The sequence below is a fragment of the Lissotriton helveticus genome, chromosome 5_1, assembly GCF_964261635.1.
Source record: "Lissotriton helveticus chromosome 5_1, aLisHel1.1, whole genome shotgun sequence".
Taxonomy (NCBI): domain Eukaryota; kingdom Metazoa; phylum Chordata; class Amphibia; order Caudata; family Salamandridae; genus Lissotriton; species Lissotriton helveticus.
Genome location: NC_136065.1, coordinates 1728947260 through 1728974450, shown reverse-complemented (window position 1 = coordinate 1728974450; position 27191 = coordinate 1728947260). Strand labels below are relative to the sequence as shown.

The window sequence follows — 27191 nt, the reverse complement described above, 5'->3', positions numbered from 1 at the left end:
AAAGAACTTTTTTTTTAATGTTTTTGTTGTTTTATATTTTTTTTAGTATTTTTTGAACATTTTTTTACTTTTTTTGTATTTTCTGAACGTTTTTAAAAAATTTTTGGTTTTTTTGGGGGGGGGGGAAACAAAAACGATCCATTGTAAAGGGCTCAACAGGAGCAACAAAAAAAAAAGAATTTATTTTTTGGGGCGTCTCGGACAAACATTAACATGATTTTGAATAGCTCGCAAAATCAAACTGATGCTACTTTCCCTGTAGCAGATGAAAGCGCCACATTCCACGCACACTTGCTTTACGTGCCCAAACAACATTTGGATGTTTGCGATCATCTCCCTCGCCTCTGGTCCCGACACCTCTGGAACAACCGATCTTCTTGCCATTGGGAGGGGATTTTGTTGCTCGTCACGTAGCTGGGCAGCACTATAATTATTTGGGTGCCACCTACTCATATGCCGATGCATAGTGTGATTGCCGTAACTGTATTTTTTATCAGTTCCCCTTGACAATCTATCACCGCATATACGGCAAAACACATAGCGTGCATTCACTTTTTTTTGCCCCTCAGGAATTCTATAGAATTGCCAGATGTAATTCTCCTTTCGATTGTACCTCCTGGGCTCCTCTGGCAAAAACCTTGGCTCTTCCTCCTCTTCCTCCTCTTCCTGTTCTTCCTCTTCTTGCAAAATTACTTCTGCAGGTGGTCCTCTCTTTCTTGGATTTGGTGGAGGTGGTGGGTTAGCACCAGCTGAAGCTACTAATGAAGCCATCTCAAAGTCTAAATAAAGGGTCTTTCTCTCACCAAGATGAAAGTCAGAGTGAGGAAAGAAGGAAGGGTTTTCATCATTTGGGAAAAACAAAAGTTCTAAACCAATGAAAAGTGTTCATTTTAGATCACATGACCTAGTATTACATCATTAGGAAACCAAAAGTGAAATGAACCAATGAAAAGTGTTATTACCGAGTCACATGACCTGCTGTGTTTACGTTACGCGGTCGGCGCCGCGCCGCGGATCGCTTCCGGTTCGCGTACCGCTGCGCTTCCGGGTACGCGAACGTAGCACGTAATATGACGTATTACGCGAGAACGCGAAACGTCATGCTGACGCGACGCGTCACGATGTTGTTTTGTAACGCGAGAGGTGCGCAAAAGGAACGTTTACCGGTTCGCGTACCGGGTCGCGCCTCCGGATTGAGCTAACGGGAAGCTAACCGGTACGCGTACCGGGAGCGAAACAAAAAAAAAAAAAAAAAATTGTATTAAAAACATGTAAAAAATATTTTTCTATTTAAAGAATAATACATTGTAAAGGTTTTGATATTAGCTATTAAAAAACCAATGAAATTCACTGAAAAAACCATAGGTTATAGACCATATATAGTTAGGAATTAGCATTTACAAAACCTTGAAAATTCACTGAAAAAACCATAGGTTATAGACCATATATAGTTAGGGATTAGCATTTAAAAAACCTTATTTTACTCACACAAAACCATTGAAATTCCATATATAGTTAGTTGTACTAACTATATATCACGCACCCGCAATCCACTGCTGATGATGTCACATATTACATCATTCATGACATGGTCAGTGACATCACTGATGACATCACTGATGACATCTCAAATGACATCACTGATGACATCACTGATGACATCTCAAATGACATCACTGATGACATCACTGATGACATCTCAAATGACATTACTGATGACATCACTGATAAAATCATTCATGTGATAATACGATGAACCTCTTCAGACTCTAATATAACCTTAGATACACTCAGTGTAAACACAGACTCACAGATTGTCACTCATCCATGAAGTTACACACACACCTAGACAGTCATGCAAACAATCAATCACACCTCCATTTCCTTAACTATACAGTTAAACACACCTTACTTATTCAAACATATACTAAAACATATTTACTCACTTATACAATCCTGGATACAAGTTCACAATGATCCATACAGCCACTCACACATTCACTGGCTCTTATGCACAGTTATTTATATATGTCAACTCTCACATGTATTGTATTTTACATATGTACTTAATTTGACATGTAGCACTGAGATATCTATTCACTCACCAATACAGTCATGCACACAGTCAACCGCCCATACAGCTGTTTCCAACATGCACTTTTGAACCCATACAAGTATGCACAGAGTCATACACTTCCCAGCCACCCACACACACACTCAGTCTCCCATACAAATGCTTGGGCAACCAATCAATAACCCATATAGTTACTCATATAGCTACTGATCAACACATGCAGCAGTTTACAGAACAACAGACATAATGATGCACAAATTAAGACAGTTTAGTCACTAACCCATGCACTCAGTGAGACACATTTAATCACTCACTCATACATTCAGTCATGCACCTACTAAATCCTTCGTCCAGACACTTATACATCGACTCATTCATAAATATGTAAGACATATTTTAACTTTACAGAAAAATACAGTCACTGGATTTTGTCATCAGTGATGTCATCAGTGATGTCATTTGAGATGTCATCAGTGATGTCATCAGTGATGTCATTTGAGATGTCATCAGTGATGTTATCAGTGATGTCACTGACCATGTCATGAATGATGTAATATGTGACATCATCAGCAGTGGATTGCGGGTGCGTGATATATAGTTAGTACAACTAACTATATATGGAATTTCAATGGTTTTGTGTGAGTAAAATAAGGTTTTTTAAATGCTAATCCCTAACTATATATGGTCTATAACCTATGGTTTTTTCAGTGAATTTTCAAGGTTTTGTAAATGCTAATTCCTAACTATATATGGTCTATAACCTATGGTTTTTTCAGTGAATAGATATATAGTTAGGACCTAGCTACCATAGGAAATCCGCAACATTCTATTGGGAATAACTTTGGCGCCGGTTGAGGAATTTGCGTGTAATTTTCCAAAATTTTGGCCAGCTCCGCTGCGCTCCTTCCCTGAAAGTTTCGGGGAGATTCATGAAGGGGGGGTGAGAAAAAGGGGGGTCCCAAAACGTGTTTTCCCCATGTTAATTTCCATAGGACGTTCTGACAAGGCTACAGCCCGAACCGCTGAACGGACTTACACCAAACTTGGCAAAATTGTAGGGACTGGTACGCAGAAATACCTTTGCTATATTTGGTGAAAATTGTTCCAGTGGTTTTTATGAAAATTAACTTCAAAAACACATATATATCTGGGCGGAGCCTCACCACACATCTCATCGTGAGATCTGATTGGCTGTCAGCACTTCATCCAAGAAGTGTTGGCAGCCATCTTGGGACCAATATACATGATAGCACCTCATTAAAAAGCATTGTAGTTAATAGAGGGTTTTAGGACTTTAGTTACATTATAAATCATTTGTTGATGGTACCATACTCATTTTAGGAATTGTGGTGTGTTCTAAGGTGATTTTACCATGTGAAAAAGCCTTCTGCTGGGATATCATGAATCATGTTTGAAATAAAACTATTATCTCATGCTTTTCCCACAGTGGTTTGGAAGGGGATCTATAAGCTAAACTGAAAGCATATTTTCTTTAAATTCACATTATCTTTCTCAGTCATGTGAGAATGAAGTCTGACATTCTCAGTAAAACATGTACATCCAACAAGGACAGAGACTGTCAGTTGATTCCTTTGTGTTCTACTGCAGCCTCCTAGAGTGTTCTAAAGAACAACTAGAGCGCTAACAGTCCTACTTATTACAAAGGTATGGCACACCTGAAGCCATCTTGATTGGAATAAAGTGGTAACTCTTAAAACAGTTAATTTAAAAAGGAACAAAATGAGGGGGTATATTTTGCCATAGAAAGTATGATTAGTGCTGCAGAAAGAAAAATTAGGGCACATTTTGAGTGACTTCCCAAATCCTCTTCTATTTCATTAAAAAATTCTGACATGCAGTCTCCCAAGATGGCCACCAGAGACAAAAGAGCCCAAATGTAGCCCAAATATCACCCAGATGTAGCCCAAGTATAGCCCAATGACAGAATGTCCCAGAGTGTTCTAAAGAACAACTAGAGCGCTAACAGTCTTACTTATGACAAAAGTATGGCACACCAGAAGCCATCTTGATTGGAATGAAGTGGTAAGTCTGAAAACATTTAATTTAAAAAGGAACAAAATGAGGGGGTTTATTTTGCCATAGAAAGTATGATTAGCAGCAGACTTCCTTGGTGAGCAGTAGCTTTACTACAGTGATCTAATGAGCAACTAGAGTGCTAACATTCAGAATTTATGGCAAATGTGTGACACATCTGAATGCCTTCTTGATGGAACCAAAGTAAGCAAGCATTGACAATGGAATAGATCTCGCCCTTGTTTAAGTTAAAGCCATTCTGTTTGTAAAGAGGTGGCTTTTTAGCTTTGCTTTTATTAGTGTTTTTAAAACTTTCATGTAAATAACATGCATATGTATGCATATATTATATGTATGCATGCATTTATATTTATATTTATATATATATATGCAGATTATATATGTTTATATATGTATGTATATATATATATATACACATACATAAATGCATATGCATCTATATGCATATATATGTGTGCGTGTAGAGAGAGGTAGATAGGTAAAGGTGTAGAGGTAGAGAGGTAGAGGTAGAGAGGTAGAGGTAGAGAGGTAGAGACTAGTAGAGAAAGAAGTAGAGAGAGGTAGAGAGGTAGCGAGAAGAGAGTGAGTAATAGAGTAGAGAGTGAGTAGTAGAGAGTAGTAGAGAGCAGGAGAGAGAGTAGCAGAGAGTGGGTAGTAGAGAGTAGTAGAGTGAATAGTAGAGTGAGTAGTAGAGAGTAGTAGAGAGTGAGTAGTAGAGAGTAGTAGAGAGTAGGTAGTAGAGTGAGTAGTAGAGAGCAGTAGAGAGTGAGTAGTAGAGAGTAGTAAAGAGTGAGTAGTAGAGAATAGTAGAGAGTGAGTAGCAGAGAGAGAGAATAGTAGAGAGTAGTAGAGAGTGAGTAGTAGAGTGAGTAGTAGAGAGTAGTAGAGAGAGAGAGTAGTAGAGAGTGAGTAGGAGAGAGTAGTAGAGAGTGAGAGTAGAGAGTGAGTAGTAGAGAGTAGTAGAGAGAGAGTAGTGGAGAGTGAGTAGTAGAGAGTAGTAGAGAGTGAGAAGTAGAGAGTGAGTAGTAGATAGTGAGTAGTAAAGAGTGAGTAGTAGAGATAGAGTAGTAGAGAGTGAGTAGTAGAGAGTAGAGAGTAGTAGAGAGTGAGTAGTAGAGAGTAGTAGATAGTGAGTAGTAGGGACTGAGTAGTAGAGAGAGAGTAGTAGAGAGTAGTAGAGTAGTAGAGAATGAGTAGTAGAGAGTTAGTATTAGAGAGTAGTGGAGTAGTAGAGAGTAAGTAGTAGAGAGTAGTGGAGAATATTCCAAAGTATGACACAGCACCACTTGCACAATAAGTCCAATCAAATCATATCACTTAGAGTCCTTATTGAAGCGCTGAATCTTGGTGTATATTCAAATGCTTTTATTTTCCTTAAGTTTATGTTCCACAGCCAGCTGACGCGTTTCGTTCTGTACAACAGAACTTCTTCAGTGCGTTCTTATTTCCTTCAAGTTATGTCGGTATCCTGTTGTCATATAACTAGATATTTCTTCCAAATGTTAGACAAGACGTAAGTACATTCTTATTCAAAGTGACTAGGTATCAATTTTACCCACACAATTCGGGCAGACTTGAGTAATTTATAGCATCCTCAAAGTCAGTCTTTCAAAAATTCCAAAGTATAGGACATGATAATCCGAATCCAAATGTTTCTCAAGAAAAGTCATTTTCAATCGTTCGGAATTTCGGCGTTTGGGCAGATATGACCCAGGGACCCCCAGTATGCAAGGAGAATTAGTCCCCCCTCTGCAAACACGCCAGTGGCCTGCGTTGCAGAGAGGTGTAAAAAGAGGCATAGCCCCATTACACCTCTGTGCAATGCAGCCCCCTGGCGCATACTGGAGGTTCCAGGTGGGCTAGTTGGCCCCCAGGGACCCCCAGTATGCAAGGGAAATTAGTTCCTCCTCTGCAAACGCGCCAGGGGGCTGCATTGCAGAGAGGTGTAACAAGGGGCATAGCCTCATTACACCTCTGCAATGCAGCCCCCTGGTGCATACTGGAGGTTCAAGGTGGGCTAGTTGGCCCCCAGGGGCCCCCAGTATGCAAGGGGAATTAGTTCCCCCTCTTCAAACATGCACGGGGACTGCGTTGCAGAGAGGTGTAAAAAGGGGCGTGGCTTCATTACACCTCTCTGCAATGCAGTCCCCTGGCGCATACTGGAGATTTCTGGTGGGCTTGCAGGTCTTATATAGTTAGGAATTAGCATTAAAAAAACCTTTGAAATTCACTGAAAAAACCATAGGTTTCAGGCCTTATATAGTTAGGAATTAGCATTTAAAAAACCTTTGAAATTCACTGAAAAAAACATAGGTTTCAGGCCTTATATAGTTAGGAATTAGCATTTAAAAAACCTTTAAAATTCACTCAAAAAACTATAAGTTTTAGGGGTGTTATAGTTAGCTGGACATTTCACTCATACAAAACCATTGAAATTGCTCCTATATAGTTAGTTGTACTAACTATATTTCACGCACCCGCAATCCACTGCTGATGATGTCACATATTACATCATTCATGACATGGTCAGTGACATCACTGATGACATCTCAAATGACATCACTGATGACATCACTGATGACATCATCCACGTGACAATCACATACACCTTTTCATACACTAGTAAAATCTTTCATCACTCTTTGTAAAATACAGAGTATCATATTTGAATCCATTGTTACAGCAATACAAGTATATAAAAACCCACTCAGTGATTCATAGATGTATACACACATCTAATCACTTACCTGTATATTCACTCATACATGCTGTCAATGAACAATAGAACACTATCAAAATACTTATACACCTAAATCGACTTTACACACCTGCACACATCCTATTCACATATGAAGTCATCCTACTCACTTATGCAAACAATGGATCATACTTACATATTTACTTAGCTACACACTTATACAAACACAACTTCATCTATTCATTTAGATAGTAAGTCATACTTAGTGAATTATAAAATCATTATTACAAGTATAAAGTTATCCATACAGTCACTCAAACAATCATTGAGTCTTATGTATACTTATTTATATACAACAACTGACACATACACTGCCTTTTATTTTTCTAGTTTGTTGGACATGTACCATTGAGAAATATATTTGCTCATCACCACACCCATAAAGATATTCACTCACTCAAACAACTGTTAGAACAAGTAGTTTTAACTTCATATATCTAGTGAATCAACTATTCACACATCTTTGGGCAGACACACCCCCCCACCGAACCACACACACATTCACTCTCCCATACAAATACTCAGTTAACTAATCAATAACTAATACAGACTTTCACATAGCTAGAACCAGTTTACACAACAACTGACAAAGTGATACAGATATTCAAACAGTTTAGTCACTATCCACTATATTTAGTGAGACACTATAAATTGGTCAAGTAAACAGTCAATTACACTGCTACTAAATCCTCCATCCAAATATTTATTTTTATATATCCACTCATTCTTCAATGCAAATTGCTATATATATAATGCATATTTAAATAACGAAGCAAACCACATTCACTGGATGATGTCATCAGTGATGTCATTTGAGATGTCATCAGTGATGTCACTGACCATGTCATGAATGATGTAATATGTGACATCATCAGCAGTGGATTGCGGGTGCGCGAAATATAGTTAGTACAACTAACTATATAGGAGCAATTTCAATGGTTTTGTATGAGTGAAATGTCCAGCTAACTATAACACCCCTAAAACATATAGTTTTTTGAGTGAATTTTAAAGGTTTTCTAAATGCTAATTCCTAACTATATAAGGCCTGAAACCTATGTTTTTTTCAGTGAATATATATATATATATATATATATATATATATATATATATCTACTTATACATTTATATATTTATTATCTACAGGTGGTCGCCAGTAGATAGGTATAATTAGGACCTTGTTGCTATTCAAAAAGTTGTTTTTTTTGCGAATATCTTTGGCTCCGTTTGACAAATCCACGCAAAATGTTCACGAACTTAGGTCCCCTCTGGTCAGCTCCTGTGTTGAAAGTTTCGGGGTGATTCGCCAAGCGGGGGCCAAGAAAAAAGGGGGGTCCAAAAACACGTTTTCCCCATGTTATTTTCTGTAGGAACTTTAGACAAAGCTACAGCCCGAACTGCTGAACGGAATTACACCAAATTTGGCAAAAAAGTAGGTCTCGGTCCAGAAAGCGACCTTTTTACAAATGGTGTAAATCCGTTCACTAAATCCTGATAAATTAAAAGAAGAAAAATATCGATATCTGAGCACCGAGAAGGAGTCACGACTCCTCCCGAGACTGAGCTTTACTGTGATTGGCCACCAACACTCCAAACCAGGAAGTGTGGACAGCCATCTGTGACTCGGGAAGAAAACACTAAAAACAACATTAAAAAACAAGAAAAGGGGTCAGAGTAGAAACACCCTGACCCCCTAGGCCTTCTCAGGTGGTCCCACAAGGACTCCCAGTGCCAAAAAAGCATGTTTTCAGCGGTGGGGTCGCGAATCCCATAAAAATTTAGGGATGGTGCAACAGCGTCAACTCCGACACCCCCACACCCACCACCGAGACCACCACCCCTGCGACCACCACCCGCACCAGCCACCTGACCGCCTGGTCCAACGTCAGCGATGAAGAAACCATCAAAACCATGAACTCCATCCACTCCGCATCCCCATCTGACCCCTGCCCTCACCACGTCTTCAACAAAGCCAGCACAACCATCGCGCCCCACCTCCGAAAAACAATCAACAGTTCCTTCGAGACACCAACCTTCCCGGAAAGCTGGAAGCACGCCGAGATCAACGCCCTCCTGAAGAAGCCCAAGGCGGACCCCAAGGACCTCAAGAACTTCCGGCCCATCTCCCTGCTCCCGTTCCCAGCAAAAGTGACAAAGAAGATCGTCAACGAACAGCTAACCCGCTACCTAGAAGACAACAACATACTGGACCCCTCCCAATCCGGTTTCCGCAGCAACCACAGCACTGAGACCGCCCTCATCACCGCCACTGGCGACATCAGGATCCTGATGGACAAAGGAAAAACAGCCGCCCTCATCCTCCTGGACCTATCAGCAGCTTTTGACACAGTCTGCCACCGCACCCTATCAGCACGTCTCCATGCCGCCGGAATTCAAGAGAAAGCCCTGGCCTGGACCACATCCTTCCTCTGCGGCAGAACCCAGAGCGTGCGCCTCCCACCCTTCCACTCGAAATCCACCAAGATCATCTGCGGCATCCCACAGGGTTCCTCCCTCAGCCCGACGCTGTTCAATATCTACATGGCACCACTCGCCCACGTCGCCCAGCTGATCATATCCCTCACCGAAGACCCCTACACCGCCAAAGCCAACCTCCACAGAGGAATGAAGGCCGTAGCGGACTGGATGAAGGACAGCAGACTGAAGCTGAACTCAGACAAGACGGAGGTCCTCATTCTCGGACCCACCCCATCAGCCTGGGACGACTCTAGGTGGCCCAAATCGCTAGGCATAGCCCCGGAACCCACAGACCACGCACGCAACCTGGGGGTCATCCTCGACTCCACCCTCTCCATGACCAGGCAAGTCAACGCCGTCTCCGCGTCCTGCTTCAACACCCTCTGCATGCTCCGCAGGATCTTCAAATGGATCCCTCCCGACACGAGAAAAAACTTCACCCAGGTCCTCAGCACCAGCAGACTCGACTACGGGAATGCCCTCTACTCAGGACCAACCACACTCCCACCCGAAGCCTCCGCTCAGCCAACCTCGCCCTCGCCACAGTTCCACGTATCCAGAAAACCACCGCCGGCAGCAGATCCTTCTCCTACCTCGCCGCCAAGACCTGGAACGCTCTCCCCACCAGCCTACGACTCAGGACCTGGTGGCCTTCAGAAAACTCCTCAAGACCTGGCTCTTCGATCAGTAGCTGCCCCCTCCCCAGCGCCTTGAGACCCTCACAGGTATGTAGCGCGCTTTATAAATGCAGTGATTGATTGATTGATTGAAAATTAGAAAAAAAAACGCTTCGTTTTGAATAAGCCCCCAGTGGGCCAGGTCCCGGGGGCACTGCCCATTAATTTGCGGTGGTCCACGGGGGGCCCCTGCAGCCCCGGGGACCCCCACCTCCCCGGGCTGTGAAAAAAAATCCATGGGGGGTCCCAATCCCCCCACACTGCCCCGGAGACCGCCACCTCCCCCGGACTCTTTAAAAAAAACCTGTGTTACTCGTGCCCCGTGGACAACCACCTCCCCGGAGCACTAAATATGGAAAAGTGGGGGTCTGTTGTGGACCCCTGAGCCCCAGGGACCACCACCTCCCCGGGGCTTTGTACTGGTGAGGAGGGGCCCCCCTCCTGGAGCCCTTGATGGCCCTGGGGACCGCAACTTGCCAGGGACGGCACCTGCCGTGTCCCTAGGTGCCCACCCCCAGGACACTGCAGTTTGCTATGGCAGGAAGGGAGCGGTGCGGCTCCCGCCTGTCATTGCAAACTCTGGTTTCGATTTTGTAAACGAGAGCAGGTTTCCTGCTCTCGCTTTCAATATCCAAAGCAGATTGCTTTTCCACAAGGGGAGCTGCATGTTAACAGTTCCCTGTGTGGAAAAGGAATGCCGGCTCCCGCATGAGGTGGGGAGGCAGCAGGACCGTGGGGGCATTGGGGCTTCCCGTTTGTTCCTAACGGAGTGGCCAGGCTCCGGGGCAAGAAGTGGCCTGGGAGGGGGACCACGCAACCCCCATCTCCCTCCTCAAAAAAGGAAAGGCTCACTTGGGGGATGGGGTCACCGGGGCCATAAATGGCCTTAAGAGGGGGTGCCGCATTATTGTAAAAACATTATTAAATACTGGCCATGCCCCTTGGTATGGGGTCTCTGAGGCCAAACATGGCCTGAGGAAGGGGGCCACGCAGCCCCCTTACCATATTTTTTTAAAAAAATAACAAAATAAGAGTCAGGCCCTGGGGTCCCAGGGCCCAACAAATAGGGAAAGAAGGGGGGCCACACAGCCCCCCTTCTAAAACATAAAATACAAAAATAAAACGGCATTGCGCCGGAGGCCCCGCCCTCCTCAGTGCATTACTCTGCGAACGCGCCCCGTGGCGCGTTGTAAGTTGGGGAATAATTCCCCTTGAATACTGGAGGACCCTGGGGGCCAACTAGCCCACAAGTACCTCCAGTGTGCACCAGGAGGCTGTGTTGCAGGTTGGTGGTCCGAGCCCATGCCCCTTTTTACACCTCTCTGCAACTCTGCTCTTTGGTGCTTACTAGAGGTACCTGGTGGGCTATTTGGACCCCAGGGAACCTCAGGGTTTCATGGGTACTTAATCTCCCAACTTAAAAAGCGCCACATGGTGCGTTTGCACGGTGGTAAAGGGAGGGGGCAGGGTCTGATGTGTTATGTGTACAAACACATCCTGTGGCGTGTCTTGATTTGGGGGATTAAGTACCCTTGAATCCTGAGGGTCCCTGGGGGCGAACTATCCCACCAGGTACCTCCAGTAAGCGCAACAGAGTTGCGTTGCAGAGAGCTGTAAAAAGGGACGTGGCTCAAATCACCTCTTTGCAGCGCAGCTCTGTGGCGCTTACCGGAGGTACCTGGTAGGCTAGTTGGCCCCAGGGACCCTCAGAATTCAAGGGGACTTAATCCCCATACTTAAAACACGCCACGGAGTGCGTTGGCACACTTGTCACATCAGGCCCCACCCCCTTCCTTCACCACTTTGCAAACAGGCCCTCTGGTGCGTTGTAAGTTGGGGGATTTAGTCCCCTTGAATCCTGAGGGTCCCTTGGGTTCAACTAGCCCACCAGGTACCTCCAGTAAGTGCCACAAAGCTGCGTTGCAGAGAGGTGTAAAAAGGGGCATATACTTGGACCACCTCTCTGCAAAGCAGCTCTGTGCCGCTTACTAGTATGTTATAGTTAGAAATTAGCATTTAAAAAACCTTTTAAATTTACTGAAAAAACCATAAGTTTCAGGCACGTTATAGTTAGAAATTAGCATTTAAAAAACCTTAGAAATTCACTGAAAAAAATAGGTTTCAGGGACGTTATAGTTAGGTGGACATTTCACTCGTGCAAAACCAGAGAAATTCAGCCTTTATAGTTAGTTCAGCTAACTTTAACTCGCGCCCCCGCAATGCACTGCTGATGACGTTACAGATTTCATCATTCATGACATGGTCAGTGACATTACTGATTACATCACTGAGGACATCTCAAATGACAGCATTGATGATCCACGTGATAATCTGATACACCTCCTCAGACTCTAATTTAACCTTTGATACACCCACTGTAAAATACAGACTACCATTTTCGAAACCATCGACACAGCAATACCAGTTGCTACATACGTACTCTTTTTTTTCTTCTTTTTTTATTTTTATTGATTACGACAATTTGTCATGGCAGATATATTACACGTGATACATTCCCATTCCGTGATATCTTCACACATGATTAAGGAAAACACAAGAAAAGGAACAAGAAACAAGTCCTATCAAGGTATAATACAAATCCAAAAACTCACCACAGGGAGTAGAAAAAAAATAAACATAACTTAATTTCCCTCTAGCCATCTGGTAATTGGAGCCCAAATTTTCCTCCCCAATTTGCGTCTCCTCCTCCCTCTCAACCGATATATAGCAGCTTCCATATTATATATGGCTAATAACCTAGCCCGCCAATTTATGAACGTAGGAGAGTCAGGGCTGATCCACTAGGAGGTTATACATAGTCTTACAATAGCCATTGCAATGAACATAAATCCATCTCCGAGCTTGACCAATCAATACATTGCGGGTTACCTTCTAAACCCAGAATAATTAAATCTGCTGTTAATATTACCGGGATATCAAGGATCAGGTTCAGAAAAGCTTCAATATCCTTTAAGTATTTAGCGAGATTGGGGCAATCGAAAAACATGTGTATGGTGTCAGCAGCCCATGTACCACACCTTTTACAGGAGTATAATACAAATCAAAGACGGACATAAAATGTTAGGACCTCAAGCTGCCAGTTGTTAGGATCTGATTGGCTAATTCCAATGATCCCTCTAGATCCACATGTTCCAGTCTGAACTTTCTCTCCCATCTAACATTCTGACAACTCATGTTATCGAGGAGGCCTTCCAATAATATTTGATATATTTTCCCTATCTGAGATCTATTCCCTATAGCATTCACCTGAGCAATTTTCCCCAAATTTACACCCGACTGTTGCATAGCTTTGCGCAAGAAGCCCTTAATCTGTAAACACTTTAAAAAAATCTCTCCTAGAAAGACCAAACTTCTCTTGTAAATTAATAAAAGAAGCAATTTGTCCATCACAACAAACATCCCCCAGGACTTCAAATCCTAAATTTCCTCAACTAAACGTGATTTGGTCTTGAAATATTGGTGGTAAAAAACCGTGAGACAAGAAAGGAGTATATGCATTGAGGTTAGGTATCCTAAACCTACATTGTATCTTTCTCCAGATAGAATAGGCCGACTGGATTATTTTGTATTTGGGGGCATATTAGCAAGAACGTTGTTCAAATTATCGCTGTTTTAGCAGCAGGAAACGGATGCTAAAACGGCAATTATAGGTTTGCTAATATGCGTTATAGAATTCCAATAGAAGCCAAGGTTAGATGTCCTGCACATCTAACCTGGGCTTTTGGGCTAATTGGAATAGAGACACAAGCTCATGTCGAAGTACGTGCCGGAATGTCTAATAAAAATCTAATGGCAACGCGTCTGGACCCACAGCCTTGCCAGCAGCTAATGAAGTTATTGCAAACTCGACCTCTTCCCAACTGATCGGGGCTGCAAGAGTCTCATTCTGTTCCGGCGTGACCTTCACTGTAATAAGGTCCCTAAAAAAGTCATCCACCGATGCCACTGCCACCTCCTCTTCCTCTGAATATAGTTGCTGATAGAATTCCTGAAATACCTTCAAGACTTCAACCGGGGAGTCCTGAATCTGGTCCAGGTGGTCTTTAATCCTGCAGATTCTATACAAGACTCCCATCTGTTGTATACGTTTAGCCAAGAGTCTCCCCGTATTTTCCCAAAATTCATATATTTCCGCCCGGTGCTGTACATATTTAATAGCAAGTTCTTCCCCAAAATGTTGATGTATCCTGGCTTTTATTGCCGCAATACGCTGCTGGCATTCGTCTGTGTTTTGAGCATCCCTTATTTCCCTCACAAGCTCTACCTCAGTCGTCCTGAGCCGTTCCACCCAGCCTCTAATCTTTTCCTGTACCACCCTCCGCTGATGCAGAGAGAAGCTGAGGGCCGTGCTTCCTTTCAAATGTCCATGTAGTTTGGGGTCAAGGGGAGCCACTTAATGGAAATTCGATGACTAATGGATTATGATCTGATATTATCTTGGGGTGAAGCTCAATACTAACCTTCTCGGCGGTTTGACTTGAGATGAAAAAATAGTCCAGACCGATGAATTTATTATGGGGAGCAAAAAAAAAGTACACCCTGGAGCCCCCTGCCTATGCCTGTGCCAAACATCATCCAATCCAAGTTCCCTAATAAGTCCCAGTAATGCCCTAAAGGTCCTACCCTTTCTTCCCTGATACGGGAGATTGGTGAGAAGATTACAACTGCTAACAAGATGGATATTAAAATCACCACAAAGGACTAGCGGAGATGGCCAAAGGGCTAATTCTATACTTAAAAAATTTAGCACTTCAGGATTTGATCCTTAGCGAGAGCAAATTGAAAACGGGGTACCATTAATTACTACTTCCAGAATCACCCACCGGACTATTTTATCTCTCTTAGTTCGATTGCAAGTTATCACACTGTGTTTTGCTAAAATAGCTATACCCCGAGTGGTAGTGCCTTGACAAGTGTAAATCAAGACCCAAATCCTTCAGCCACCCACGATTATTCCAGGCTATGTGGGTTTCTTGGAGACACAACACATTTATCTACATGCATCTTATAAGCTTAGCCACCAAACCTCTTTTTTCCTATCATTGAGGGCACAGATGTTTAAAAGAACAAATTCAAATGTTACTCTTTCTATCGATCATCCTTGTGTGCTACAGACACTTTGACAGAATTCACAGAATAATAGACCAAATTCAAATCAGCTTTCCACAAAATACAGTTAAAAACATTCCACAAAATACAGTTTAGCATAGAAACGACTGCCATGACAATACAAGTAAAGCAAAAGTAGTTAACTCCTACACCTAGGCCAGCCACAATGTCCCCCACCCCTCTATCAGAAACCTGCTGCTCACCCCCCCACCATGCCCCACTACCTCCCACCGCATGAGGCATAGGGACTTAGGTTCCCTGATGATGAAGAGCTGGACCACCACCCCTTCCACAAGGCTAACCCCCCCTTCAGTGACGAATCTAAAATACTATGAACTACTCAGCTCATACTGGAAAACCAGAACACTAAAGCCTTCGAACCCCATACCTTTTCCTGCAGCTTCAACTACAATGATAACATACATTCTTTTGCTTGAACTTCTGAGTAAAAAAAGTGCATTTGCCCCTGACACAGCACCTTTAGTTTAGCAGGGTTGAGCAAGAAAACCTGAGCTCCCTTGCCTGAAACTGAGTGATTAATTGACGCAGTAGCCACCTTTTCTGGACTGTCACCTGACAGAAGTCAGGGCTCGCAAAAAAATCACAACCCTTGCCCATCCTTTTCCGATCAGGTCTAGCCAAATCACATAGGGCCTCATGGGCCAAGAAGTTATTGAGGCAGATGAGAATAGCCCATTGCCGATAATCAGCTTGCCCTCCTTTTTTCCGTTGGTTGAAGGCGAATCAATGGGCGCTCTGCAGTTCCATTTTTCAATCCCAATGTTTGAGTTCTGGGAATGCCTCCTCAAAAAGTTCAATGATGAACTGCCGGATGTCTGTCCCCTCTTGCCCTCAGGAATACCCAAATTTCGCAAGTTATTTCTCCTTGACCGATTTTCAAGGTCAGTCAATTTCCACAGAGTGTCATCTTTCAGACTTTTCATAGCCTCATCCTGAGTTTTCTGTGTGGCCACCTCATCTTACAACAGAGAAGTCCTGGCTACCGCTTCACCAATTCTCACTGCAAATTCATAACAAGTCTTTGCAATCCTGCGTATGGAATTTTGAAGTTTACGACATGCGCCTTGTGTTCCGAGAGCTCTCTGCTCTGGTCTCCTCCAGATGAGCCATAATACTCTAATATATTGTGGAGAGCGTAATTTCTTACGGTGCATTGGAGTTTATACTAGCCATTTCTGAAGGTGCCGCTCCATCCGGAGCTTCCTTCCTATACAGTTTTAGTGAAAAAAAGAGTAGTTCCATATCATTGAGCCACCCGAACCCGAAGTCTGCTCAGAGGGATTGGCTTGGTCTTTTAATTTACGGACCGTTCCAGGATTAAACAATGTCTTTTTGCTATCTTCCCCCAATTCAGACTGCTAGTGTCGCTCTCTTCCCCAGCCCAGTCTTTTCCACAACTATCATCACCAGAGGATTTACAATGATCTGACTTAGAGTAGAATGTATCCACTACGTCCTCATCTTTAGTTATTCCTGAGGCAGAAGTCTCATCATGAGGTATCTGCAGGTTAGCATCCGAGTGGACAGTCCCCTTATCAATGTTATTCTGTTCTACTGCCACTTTTACCTGCCCAATGCTGGTAAAAACTCCTCTTTTGAGAGGCAAGATGGCGGCTGCAGCGGCGGCTGAGTGAGCTGGCCGAATGACCCCTTCCCTGCTAACCTCTTCCCTTCTGGTTCCCGACTGGAGTTATGTAGTGCAGCACTGAAGTTAATACTCCGTGGCATTTCTAAATGATTTGGCGCTCTAGGTTTTAGTTGTGGGGGCTGCCACTTCCTTCAAGATTGACGTCTTTGTGTGCATCTACCCTGATACTTCCTCCCACTCTGCTTATCTTCTCAACCATTCCGATACCGCCGAAAACGTCCACCAGGGGCGGAAAGACTTGCAGGCCGCTGGCAGGCTCAGGAAGTCCTGGGAAGGCTACTCTGGATGGTGATGGAGGGACGGTAGATGCTGGAGAACACCGGTCTTTCCTGGGCACACCAGTTGGAATACCGGGGTGGGGAACAGAGCAGAAAAAACAATGCTTCTCTCCGCGAATGGCAGACGGTCTCTGTCCTCTTCAAAGCACAAAGCAGAAAGAGCAGGCTGGCTTGGGATCCGTTTGTTGGAGCAAAAGCGCCTAATATAACTGGAGTGCCTCTGTCTGTCCCTTCGGAACCCCCACGTTTCTGGAAAATGCATTTCAAAGTATGGAATCACTTTTAGCCGAATCAGCAGAGAAAGAAGCAAATGGGGAGACATCTGATGGAGGGGACCATACAGCCACTCTCACAATCACTGACTCTCACGTATAGTCATTTATATACTCCAACTTTCACATACTGCCTTTTACATATGTAGTTACTTTGACATGTACCACTGAGATAACCATTCACTCACCAAACACATCCATACACACATTCACCCACCCATACAGCTGTTTCCACATGCACTCTTGAACCCATACACACAGTGAATCAACCACTCACACTTCTATGCACAGAGTCACACACCTCCCACACAAACTCTCGGTCTCCCATACCAATACTCAGGCATCCAATCAATAACCCATATAGACACTCATGTAGCTACAATGGAAATCTGGGCCATGTACATACCATTGTTGTGTTTTCCTGGAAGCGTAAGCGGAGTGGGCTGGACTGACGTATGCCAGTGCTGCGTGAGGCTGTGAACAATGACTCCGTAGCTATGGGCATGGTTCCGTCATGAGCTATATGAAAAATCTACTGATTTGTGTGTCCATGTTGTAGTGCTGCCGTCACCCGGGTCTTACACCAAATGTGTCATTATGTCTGTAAAGTCCCACAATATGGCTAACATGGAAGGTCCGGGGTATCACTGACCCTATATTCATCCATAGTTGCACACATAAAAGATGGTGGACATGACGCATTTCTGCGAATATGAATATTTGTTGTACATTCCGTGGAGTGTTGTAGCTGAAGTAATACAGGGCACTGAAAGGTTTAGGTTGCAGTTTTTGGCACATGAAGGACAGATAATATATATACGTATGTGGTCATTCAGGTATACTGTTGAACTTGGTGCTGGAAATCATTGTTTGAGGCTTGGAGTCGCGTCCACATCCTGTTATTGTAGAGTAATGACATAATCAACGCGTGCCTGAAAATATACTGTAAATACGGTGGTCATGTAAATTGTTGATATAGTTTCGGGGCGACTTCACACTATGTAAATATGCTAAAGAAAAATAAAAAAAAAGAAATAGTACACATTTATAAATTGATTATACAGTTTCTTTGCAGTATTGTAATGAGCCACTTTGTACATTCGTATTTGTAGAATGAGCGAGAGAAAGTTATATAATCGAAGTTTTTGGTATTGGCAGAGGTAAGATGGTTGCATACGCTGTTTACAGCACAATATAATGTGGTAGGGCGCAGGAGCAGCATTTTACAAACATAATAAGTACACAGACACAGATAGATAGTTGAAGTGGGTATGGGCACGTGTCCTCGACTCCATTTTATTACGTTGCAGATGGTAACAAGTAGAATAGTAATCATGATATCATACACAGATATTCAATCATAAACGGTTTATGACTTCTGCTGTACAAAGGTAGGAGCACTAACTGTGAAATAATACACAGAAGATTCTATCGTAAAGGGTTCATGAGTTGTGCTGCACTAAGGTTGGATCGGTTTGTGTGGAGCCTGCAATGATGCGTGGTTCAGGCAGAACGCACTGGTAAGAATGTCTTTTGGCAACTGAATTTTGCATTAATAAGGCCACGTAGCGGTTATTTATGGTGCACTGAGTTAGTGGTACGTCTGGTGCTCAGCGTGTGCTGACTCTACGATGATGTGTGGTTCGAGCGGTCTGTACTCCATAGATTGACTGTTGCATACTGGACTGCATGAACTTTGAGGAGGGGAAAAAAATTACCATTGATGGTTATCAATTGCTCTGCAAACTAGGTCTGCTTATTGCTCACCATAAAAAATTAAATGATTGCATTTCATGCAGTGCATTCTAACTCTCAAAATGGGGACGTATGTCTGGTGGCGATGTGAAGGTAATGCCCCAGAGGTACTTGGTATTGCCGGTGGTGGAGGTACATGGTGGCACTGTGTTCTACATTCTTTGTGAACATAGTTCACAGGATGTAGGGAATAAAGGTGCTTGCACATACTAGCAGTGCCACAAGAGTATTTTTTGTCTGTGCCCTAAATAAATCAAGGCTAAATTCCCTACTGTCTGTACTGTAGATACAAAGCTGAATTCAAGTTGTGAACCCTACTGTCCGCATAGTGCATTAAAGCCACTAGTCAGCACAGTTATAAAAGAATGTTTTTTTCACTTATTTTACCAAAATCTGAATACATACAGTATAATTGTCTCTGCATTAAGTAAATCAAGGCTGAATTCCCTACTGTCTATAATGTAGATGCAAAGCTGAATTCAAGTTATAAACCCTGGTGTCCGCAGTATAGATTTTAGGGTGGACTGCATCATCTGTAATCATGATTGAAATGAAAGATAGAACATGTATAGAATACATTGTTGAAATATGTATGTTTCAGGGACATTATAGTTCAAATTGTGACCTGTGCTGTCCGCAGTGTAGACTGACATTAAGTATCTCTTTGCACTTGCAGCGTAAAGGGATATTGTATAGGTTTGATAGGTGTTATACTTAGTTTGGTTTGCACTGAGTTAGTGGTACCTGAAACAACAAGGTTCTGTGGAGCCTGCGATGATGTGTGTTCCAGGTAGGCTGTACTGATAGTAATGTTTTTTGTCTTGTGAATTCAGTCTTAGTAACGCCATGTGACAAAGATTTTCCGTGCACTGAGTTACTAGTACCTTTGGCGCTTAGCGTGTGCGTATCTTGAGATGATGCGTGGTCAGGGGTGCACAGTCATTGGAGTAAATTGTTTTGTCGATTGGATTCTTCATGAATTCCATTTAAAAGTGACAGTATGTCTCACTGTGACATAAAACTGTTCACTCTTCTTTGCGATGATTTATGGTGCACTGAGTTAGTAGTATCTTTGGCGCTGAGCTTGTACGTATCCTGCGATAATGTTTAGTGCAGGGGGGCTGCACTGGAAGCAATGTTTTTTGCCTAGTGAATTCTGCCTTAATAAGGATACGGGGAGATGACTTGTGGTGCAGTGAGTTAGTGGTACCGAAAGTACTCAGCGTGTGCGCACCCTGCAATGATTCGTGGTTCGGGGGGGTCGCAGTGGTATAAACTCTCTTGTCTACCAGAATGCGTCATGTACGATCACCATTCTACCTGAATCGTGAGCCCTCACAATGTAGATGAAAGGCAGTAGTCATCACTGACATCAAGAAATTCTTTTTGCTGTATCTTTTAACAAAATCTGAGGAAATAAAGTACAATTAGCTCTACCTCTAAAAAATCAAGGCAAAATTTCATGCTGTTCGTATTATAGATTCAAAGCTGAATTCAAGTTGTGAACTCTGCTGTCTGCATTGTAGATCGAAGGCAGTAGTCAGCTGAGATATCGACAAATGATTTTTGTCACTTATTTTAACAAAATCTGAACACGTACAGTACAATTGTCTCTGCCTTACATAAATCAAGGCTAACTTGAATGCTGTCCGTAGTGTAGATGGAAAGCTGAATTCAAGTTGTGAATCCTGCTGTCCGCAGTTTAGATCGAAGGCAGTAGTTAACACAGACATCGAGGAATGCTTTTTTGTCACATACCTTACAAAATCTGAGGACACAGTACAATTGTCTCTGCCTTAAATAAATTGAGAATTAATTCAATATTGTATGCAGTATTGATGCGCTTCTGGTATCAAGTGGTGAACTCTGTTGATCGCAGTGTACATTTGAAGGCAGTACTCAGTACAGACATTGAGGAATGTTTTTTGTCGCATCATTGAACAATTGTCTCTGCCTTACATAAATCAAGGCTAACTTCAATGCTGTCCGTAGTATAGATGCAAATCTGAATTCAAGTTGTGTACCGTGCTGTCCGCAGTGTAGATCGAAGGCAGTAGTCAGCACAGTTATAGACAAATGCTTTTTGTCACATCCTTTTACAAAATCGGATGACATAGAGTACAATTGTCTCTACCTTAAAAAAAGCAAGGCTTGATTCAATGCTGTCCGTATTGTAGATCCAAAGCTGAATTCAAGTTGTGAACCCTGCTGTCCGCAGTGTAGATCGAAGGCAGTAGTCAGCACAGTTATAGATGAATGCTTTTTGTGACATCTTTTTATCAAATCGGAAGACATATAGTACAATTGTCTCTGCATTAAACAAAGCAAGGCTTGATTCAATGTTGTCCGTAGTGAAGATTCAAAGCTGAATTCAAGTTGTAAACCCTGCTGTCCGTAGTGTAGATTGAAGGCAGTAGTCGATACAGACATAAGTCTGCGGTGCTGTGGCGTTGAGTTCGTAATGGGCCTGTATAGAGGAGGCACATGGTCATGGCGGCAGTCACGTGGCAGGGTGAGGACCTTCGCTGTGGCAGAGTCTTTTCTCTTCGCAGAAGTGAACCACGCCCAAAACGTAGGCTAATTATTTATACTCTTACGCTGTAGTTTAGTACGTTGGACCAGCCCACTCTGTTTCTGCTTGAAAGGGGGGGGACAACACAGCTACATGACCGAGATATTCCCCAGAGTCTGAGATAATACGGTTGCGTCCACTGTGCAGTACACTATAGGTATCAATACTGTATTTTTACATGAAAATTTTTTTTGTTTCTATAGTGAGTTGTGTATACCATATCACCGGTACACTTGGGATTCTGTAAATTATTGTTGATGTGCGAATTTACTCCCTTATAAATAGTTGATTGCCACATATCTGAACATTCAGCTATTGTGCGTTTGAGAGGATATGGTATCTTGGGAAGGTCTGTTGTCCTGTTTTTCGCTGCCTCTGAGGTAGTAGGGGGGGAGGGATCCAGGGGGAGTGGTTTTAGTGGCGGTGGCGCTGGGTGTTGTGATTTTGTTGGGTGTTGGAGGTGCATGATTAGTACCTCTATCACACATTCATCTTTAAATATGGGTGTGAGTTGGGTGTAATTCACGCAGTAGATAGTCGACCTCCTTACACCAGTTAAAAATGTTGCTGTTAATTTGTTACTGGTAAGTGGAGCTATAGCCTTTTTTTTAGTGGTTTGTGGCGATTTTGTTGGTGGGAGGAATCAATTGAAGAGTGGTGATATTTGCAGTTTTTACTAGGTTGAGATTGGGATGATAATTAAAAAATATAGAAAAAACAGACATGCTTAATAAACATTATAATTAGGAATTATCATTTTAAAATCCTTTGAAATTCACTGAAAAAAACATAAGTTTCAGGAAGGTTATAGTTCGGAATTATTATTTAAAAACCTGTTGAAATTCACTGAAAAAAACATAGGTTTCAGGCAGGTTATAGTTAGGAATTATCATTTAAAAAACCTTAGTAATTCATTGAAAAAACCATAGGTTTCAGGGGTGTTATAGTTAGCTGGACATTTCACGCGTACAAAACCATTGAAATTCCTCTGTTATAGTTAGGTACTAACTAACTCTCACGCCTGCAATCCACTTGTGATGATGTCACATATTACATCATTCATGACACGGTCAGTGACCAAATTAGCCCACTAGGTACCTCCAATAAGCGCCACAGAGCTGTGTTGCAGAGAGGTGTAAAAAGGGTCATGGCTTCTGAACACCTGTCTGCAACGCAGATCTCTGGGGCATACTGGAGATACCTGTTGGGCTATTTCAAGTTAGTTTTGAAAATTTTGCGAAGATTCATCAACCGGCGCCAAAGATATTGGCAATAGAAAAAACATTTTTCCTATGGAAACTAGGTCCTAACTATAACTACCTACTGGTGACCACCTGTAGGTAATAAATATATGTATATGTATTTATATATTAATAGCTCATGCTATTTGTTAATACATGCCTAGGGTGTATGTATGTGTTCTACCAGAAATCCCCCATTGGATGATCCAACCCCATTACCTGAATTGAAAGAATGTAGGTCCCCGTCGTTGTCACAAGTTGGACATCCCTTGCTGAGGGATCAGCTAAAAGCTGGGCTGAGGTTTCAGCATGTAGCTATCTCTGAAGTGACCGCAACTGCTCCTCTCCCTAAACCCGGAAATGCTTGTTCATTTAAATTAGAAAGAATCCTTGCCTTGGGTTGAGATTCTAGTCAGGCCACCATTGTTTATGTACTATGGATTGCTGTGCGCCGCATGAAAGAAATGAAACAATCACATTTGCACAATGTAAGTATAGATCTTGAATGTAATGTTCAAAGTCTCATGACAGTGTTTTTGCAAAGTTGATTTTGTAAGCAAGTATAGTTTTACGGAGACTAATCCATACTGTCATGGTCACAAATGTGTGTCAAAAGTCATTGTGTGAGAGTGAAATCAACTTTGGAAAAACCTGTGTGTATGTAAAATGGCTGTGTTTCCCTCTAGGTCTAACAGGGACACATGCCAGAAGGACACAAGCAATGTGCCCATGTTCCAGGAGAGGTAAAAGCACAATAAGTAGGAAAGCCCACATAAGCTAACAAATAAAAAGCCAGCATATATGAGTGACTGTAAAGACAACCATTGGTGAGCAATAGCTGGTTCTAAGCCCACTGTAAGCTGGCAATCAGTTTTGTTGGCAATAGACAGCTTGTGCTGTTTGGTAGGCGAGACCTAAAAGCAGGACCTTTGGAGAGGAAATTCCCTGTTATGCGCTAGAAAAATATTTTTTATCAATGTTTGTGTCTGGACTTTGCAGGGTTATTGAAGTATCCATTAAGTCCTTTGGTTTGAACAACTCCTTTAAGCATGCGTTTCAATGGGATCTTCTCTCAGTTTTCTATGTGCCACAGTCTGAAGGTGCATTGAGAATGCTATGGCGGGTGCACACAATTACACAAATACAATATATAATTGTTCAAATATTGCCCATGCATATGCTTTGTTGTATTATAGTTTATGCTTTCACAGTCCACTTGTAATAATCACTTAATTTTTTTTACCCAAATCTTGTTGGTCGTTTTTTGCTTCCACTCGGTTTCTATCTGAAAATAAAAAAATAAAAGAAATTAAGATCGAATTTTTAACTTTTAAACAGAAACCAATACAGTCACTAAAATACTGTTTGAGAAAATCTGTCAAGTATTCATGACAGTCGAATGTAGTGAAGGGCTGCACTTGAAGTGCAGAAAAAGATGAGCTAATAGTCTTATAGTGAGGACTGTTTTTAGTCACGGATGAGACTATTCTGTCAGCATTGTTCAGTGGATGGTAATGGAAAAGACCTTCATTGTGCCGGTGACTGAGTCTATCATCATGTCACAGAAAAAACTCGAAGGAATTGGCAGTTATATTTGGGTGACTAAGCTACAGGTGTGGTTAGTGTTGTGGACATAACAATAAGAGCATGCAGCCAGAGGTCTCCTTAACCACTCCTCTCGACACTGGGCACCGCCTTGGGAAAGGGGGTTGAACAGAAAGTAGAGTACAGTGGGCATTAGCAGACAGGCGACCTTGGGATGTGTGCCCCCTGGGGATATAGGCAGATGGGACAGCCCGGTTCTACATTTGGGCTAATTTTGGGATGGTCAGGTTGGGCTGGGAGCCCACAATATAAGCAGCCATTTTATAGCACCGTCCACCATTTTGGGTAAAGTGTTGGATGGGAGAGCAGAGGCCAAGTTTGAGGAGCAGTTGCCCTTAATGTTGTTGGCCACAGGGGGTGGCTAGTGAGGGACTCATGGGGTATGTGGACTCACAGGTCGGAGCAGAGAGGGTGGAGGCAGGTGGGGATCAGAGTTTAACCAGGCAGCAGGGTGAGGATGGGAGTCAAGTCAAGTCAAGTCAAATAACTTTATTCGATTCAAATGAATCATAAATGTTTACAGAAAATAATACATTCATTTTAAAATAAAATTTCTCCACATAGTTTGAAAGCAATGCACAAAATAAAAACCAAGGGCCCGATTAGGATCGCGGTGAATCCGCATCCTCCAGGCCGGGGGGAGCCACTGCCGGCCCGGAGGATGCGGATTCACCGCTGTGGACACAGAAAAGACCCCCCCGCCAGATTAGGATGGCTGGGGGGGTCACGTTTCCGTCCGCAGCTTTTCCGCCGCGGTCGCCTTCCGACCGCGGCGAAAACCTCTAATATGGTGGCGGTGTCTATCAGACACCACCAGCCATATTAGGATGCCGGCGGAGACATGCTTTTCCACTGCGGGTTTTCCGCCGCAGAAAAGCATGTGGACATTGGTGTTTGGGGGCCCGTTGCGGGCCCCCAGGGGTGTTGGGGGGTGGGGGTTGCACATGGGGGGTACCTATGGTACCCACCAACATTTACATGGAAACAGCGGCAGGCACCGCGCGGTGCCTGTCGCTTTGTGCATGTAAATGTAAAACATGCAGTTTTAACATTGCGGCGGGTGCTGCTTCAAGCAGCACCCGCCGCAATGTTAAACATACAGGATGTGACCGCCAGGGTGGCGATCACATCCTAATTTGCACGGAGGGACCGCCGCTGCCCCTGCGGACGGTCCCTCCACCTCTGGGGTGGCGGACGGACGCAGGTCCGTCCGCCATCCTAATCGGCCCCCAGGTTAGGTAAATTCAATAAAAGCAATTTATAATTCATAACGTTTCCTAATTAGAAAAACTATTTTGATAAAACTAAGCACGGAGCTGCAGATAGTAACGGTTGATAGCGACCTCAAATGGTTAAAACCCTCTTTGTAAGAACAGGGACGAATGTCCCTTAAAATATGCTTAATAACACAGGCTCTTGGGTCTTTGTAGAGTGTGCAAAAAAGCATGAGGTGCAATGTGCTCTGTTGGGCTACATTGTTACATGAACAGGGGGAAGTGTCTCACACCAACTCCCCTGTTTCGGAAAAGCCACAAGAAAGTGCAGTGTGCTTACATGAAATCTAGTCATTAGAAAACGTGAATGGTTCTGGGTGGTAAAAGACAAATAAAATTGTTGCTGATTTAAAAGTGCACGACCCACTGTGTCACTGACCTGGTTAGACATGCTTAAAACATGATATGCGTTTTTAGTATTACATTTCTTTATTGACAGATTATAGCACATGCATGAATGACACATGACCACATGGCCCCAAACCCTCATTACAGTGGGAGGTATAAAGCTCAAGCAAGAAAACAGACAGGGACATGCTACGCTATATAATGAACTCCAGTGATTAGCGTATTGTAGATGCAAACAATCTGCATTAGGTATAAGAAAAACCAAAGGCAACCAAAACCCCCAAAAACCCACCCAAACCCCCCACAGCCCACCCTCCTCCCATGTTCCAAGTCCACCACTCCTATCTTTCAAGGCCCCATTCCCATTAACCTTTTCCCGGCTATTCCACATCAGATAAACGCAATAAGCGCAGATAGCGAGGACAGGTCACCTCCCGAAATTCCGAGGCCAGCAAAGACAGAAAGGGCCGCCACAGCTCTGAGTACTTAGTACCCTCCCCCGCCAGCGTCAAAGAAAGCTTCTCCATGCCCAACACCTGCCACAAGCGATGGAGCCAGCCCTGAAATATGGGGACATGTGCAGTGGGCCAATCTAAGAGAATATTCTGAATGGCAGAAACCAGAGCAATAGCTATCAATCGACCCCAACAGGAGCGCAGCGGATAAGTAACTGGGTTTGGCAGACCTAACAATACATAGGAAGGGAATTGTGGAATCTCTGTGTCAAAATGTGCATCGACCTCGTACCGGATTTGTTTCCAATACCCTTGAAGATGGACACAATCCCAGAGCAGGTGTACCAGCGTTCCTGTCTCCCCACACCTTCACTAGCACGTCACCTCACTAGAGTGATCCATCTCATGTAGCTGCTCAGGCGTGTAGTACCAGTACGTTGCAACTTTAGTGAGTGTGTCCGTAAGCCCCATATGATATGCTGAATGCCGAACCCTCTAATAGATGCCCTCCCATTCCTTGTGGCTGAGTGTCCGTCCCAGCTCCCTCTCCCAG

General features: G+C 43.3%; 1 protein-coding gene across 1 annotated transcript in view; it reads right to left on the bottom strand.

Annotated features, from left to right (window-relative positions):
- LOC144753801 (B-cell antigen receptor complex-associated protein beta chain-like) overlaps nt 1-27191 on the bottom strand; it is a 336771-nt gene that overhangs the window by 279611 nt on the left and 29969 nt on the right. The window contains exon 2 of the mRNA XM_078641373.1: nt 24200-24241. Within this exon, the coding sequence (XP_078497499.1) occupies nt 24200-24241 (42 nt within the window). The remainder of the gene's footprint in view (nt 1-24199; nt 24242-27191) is intronic.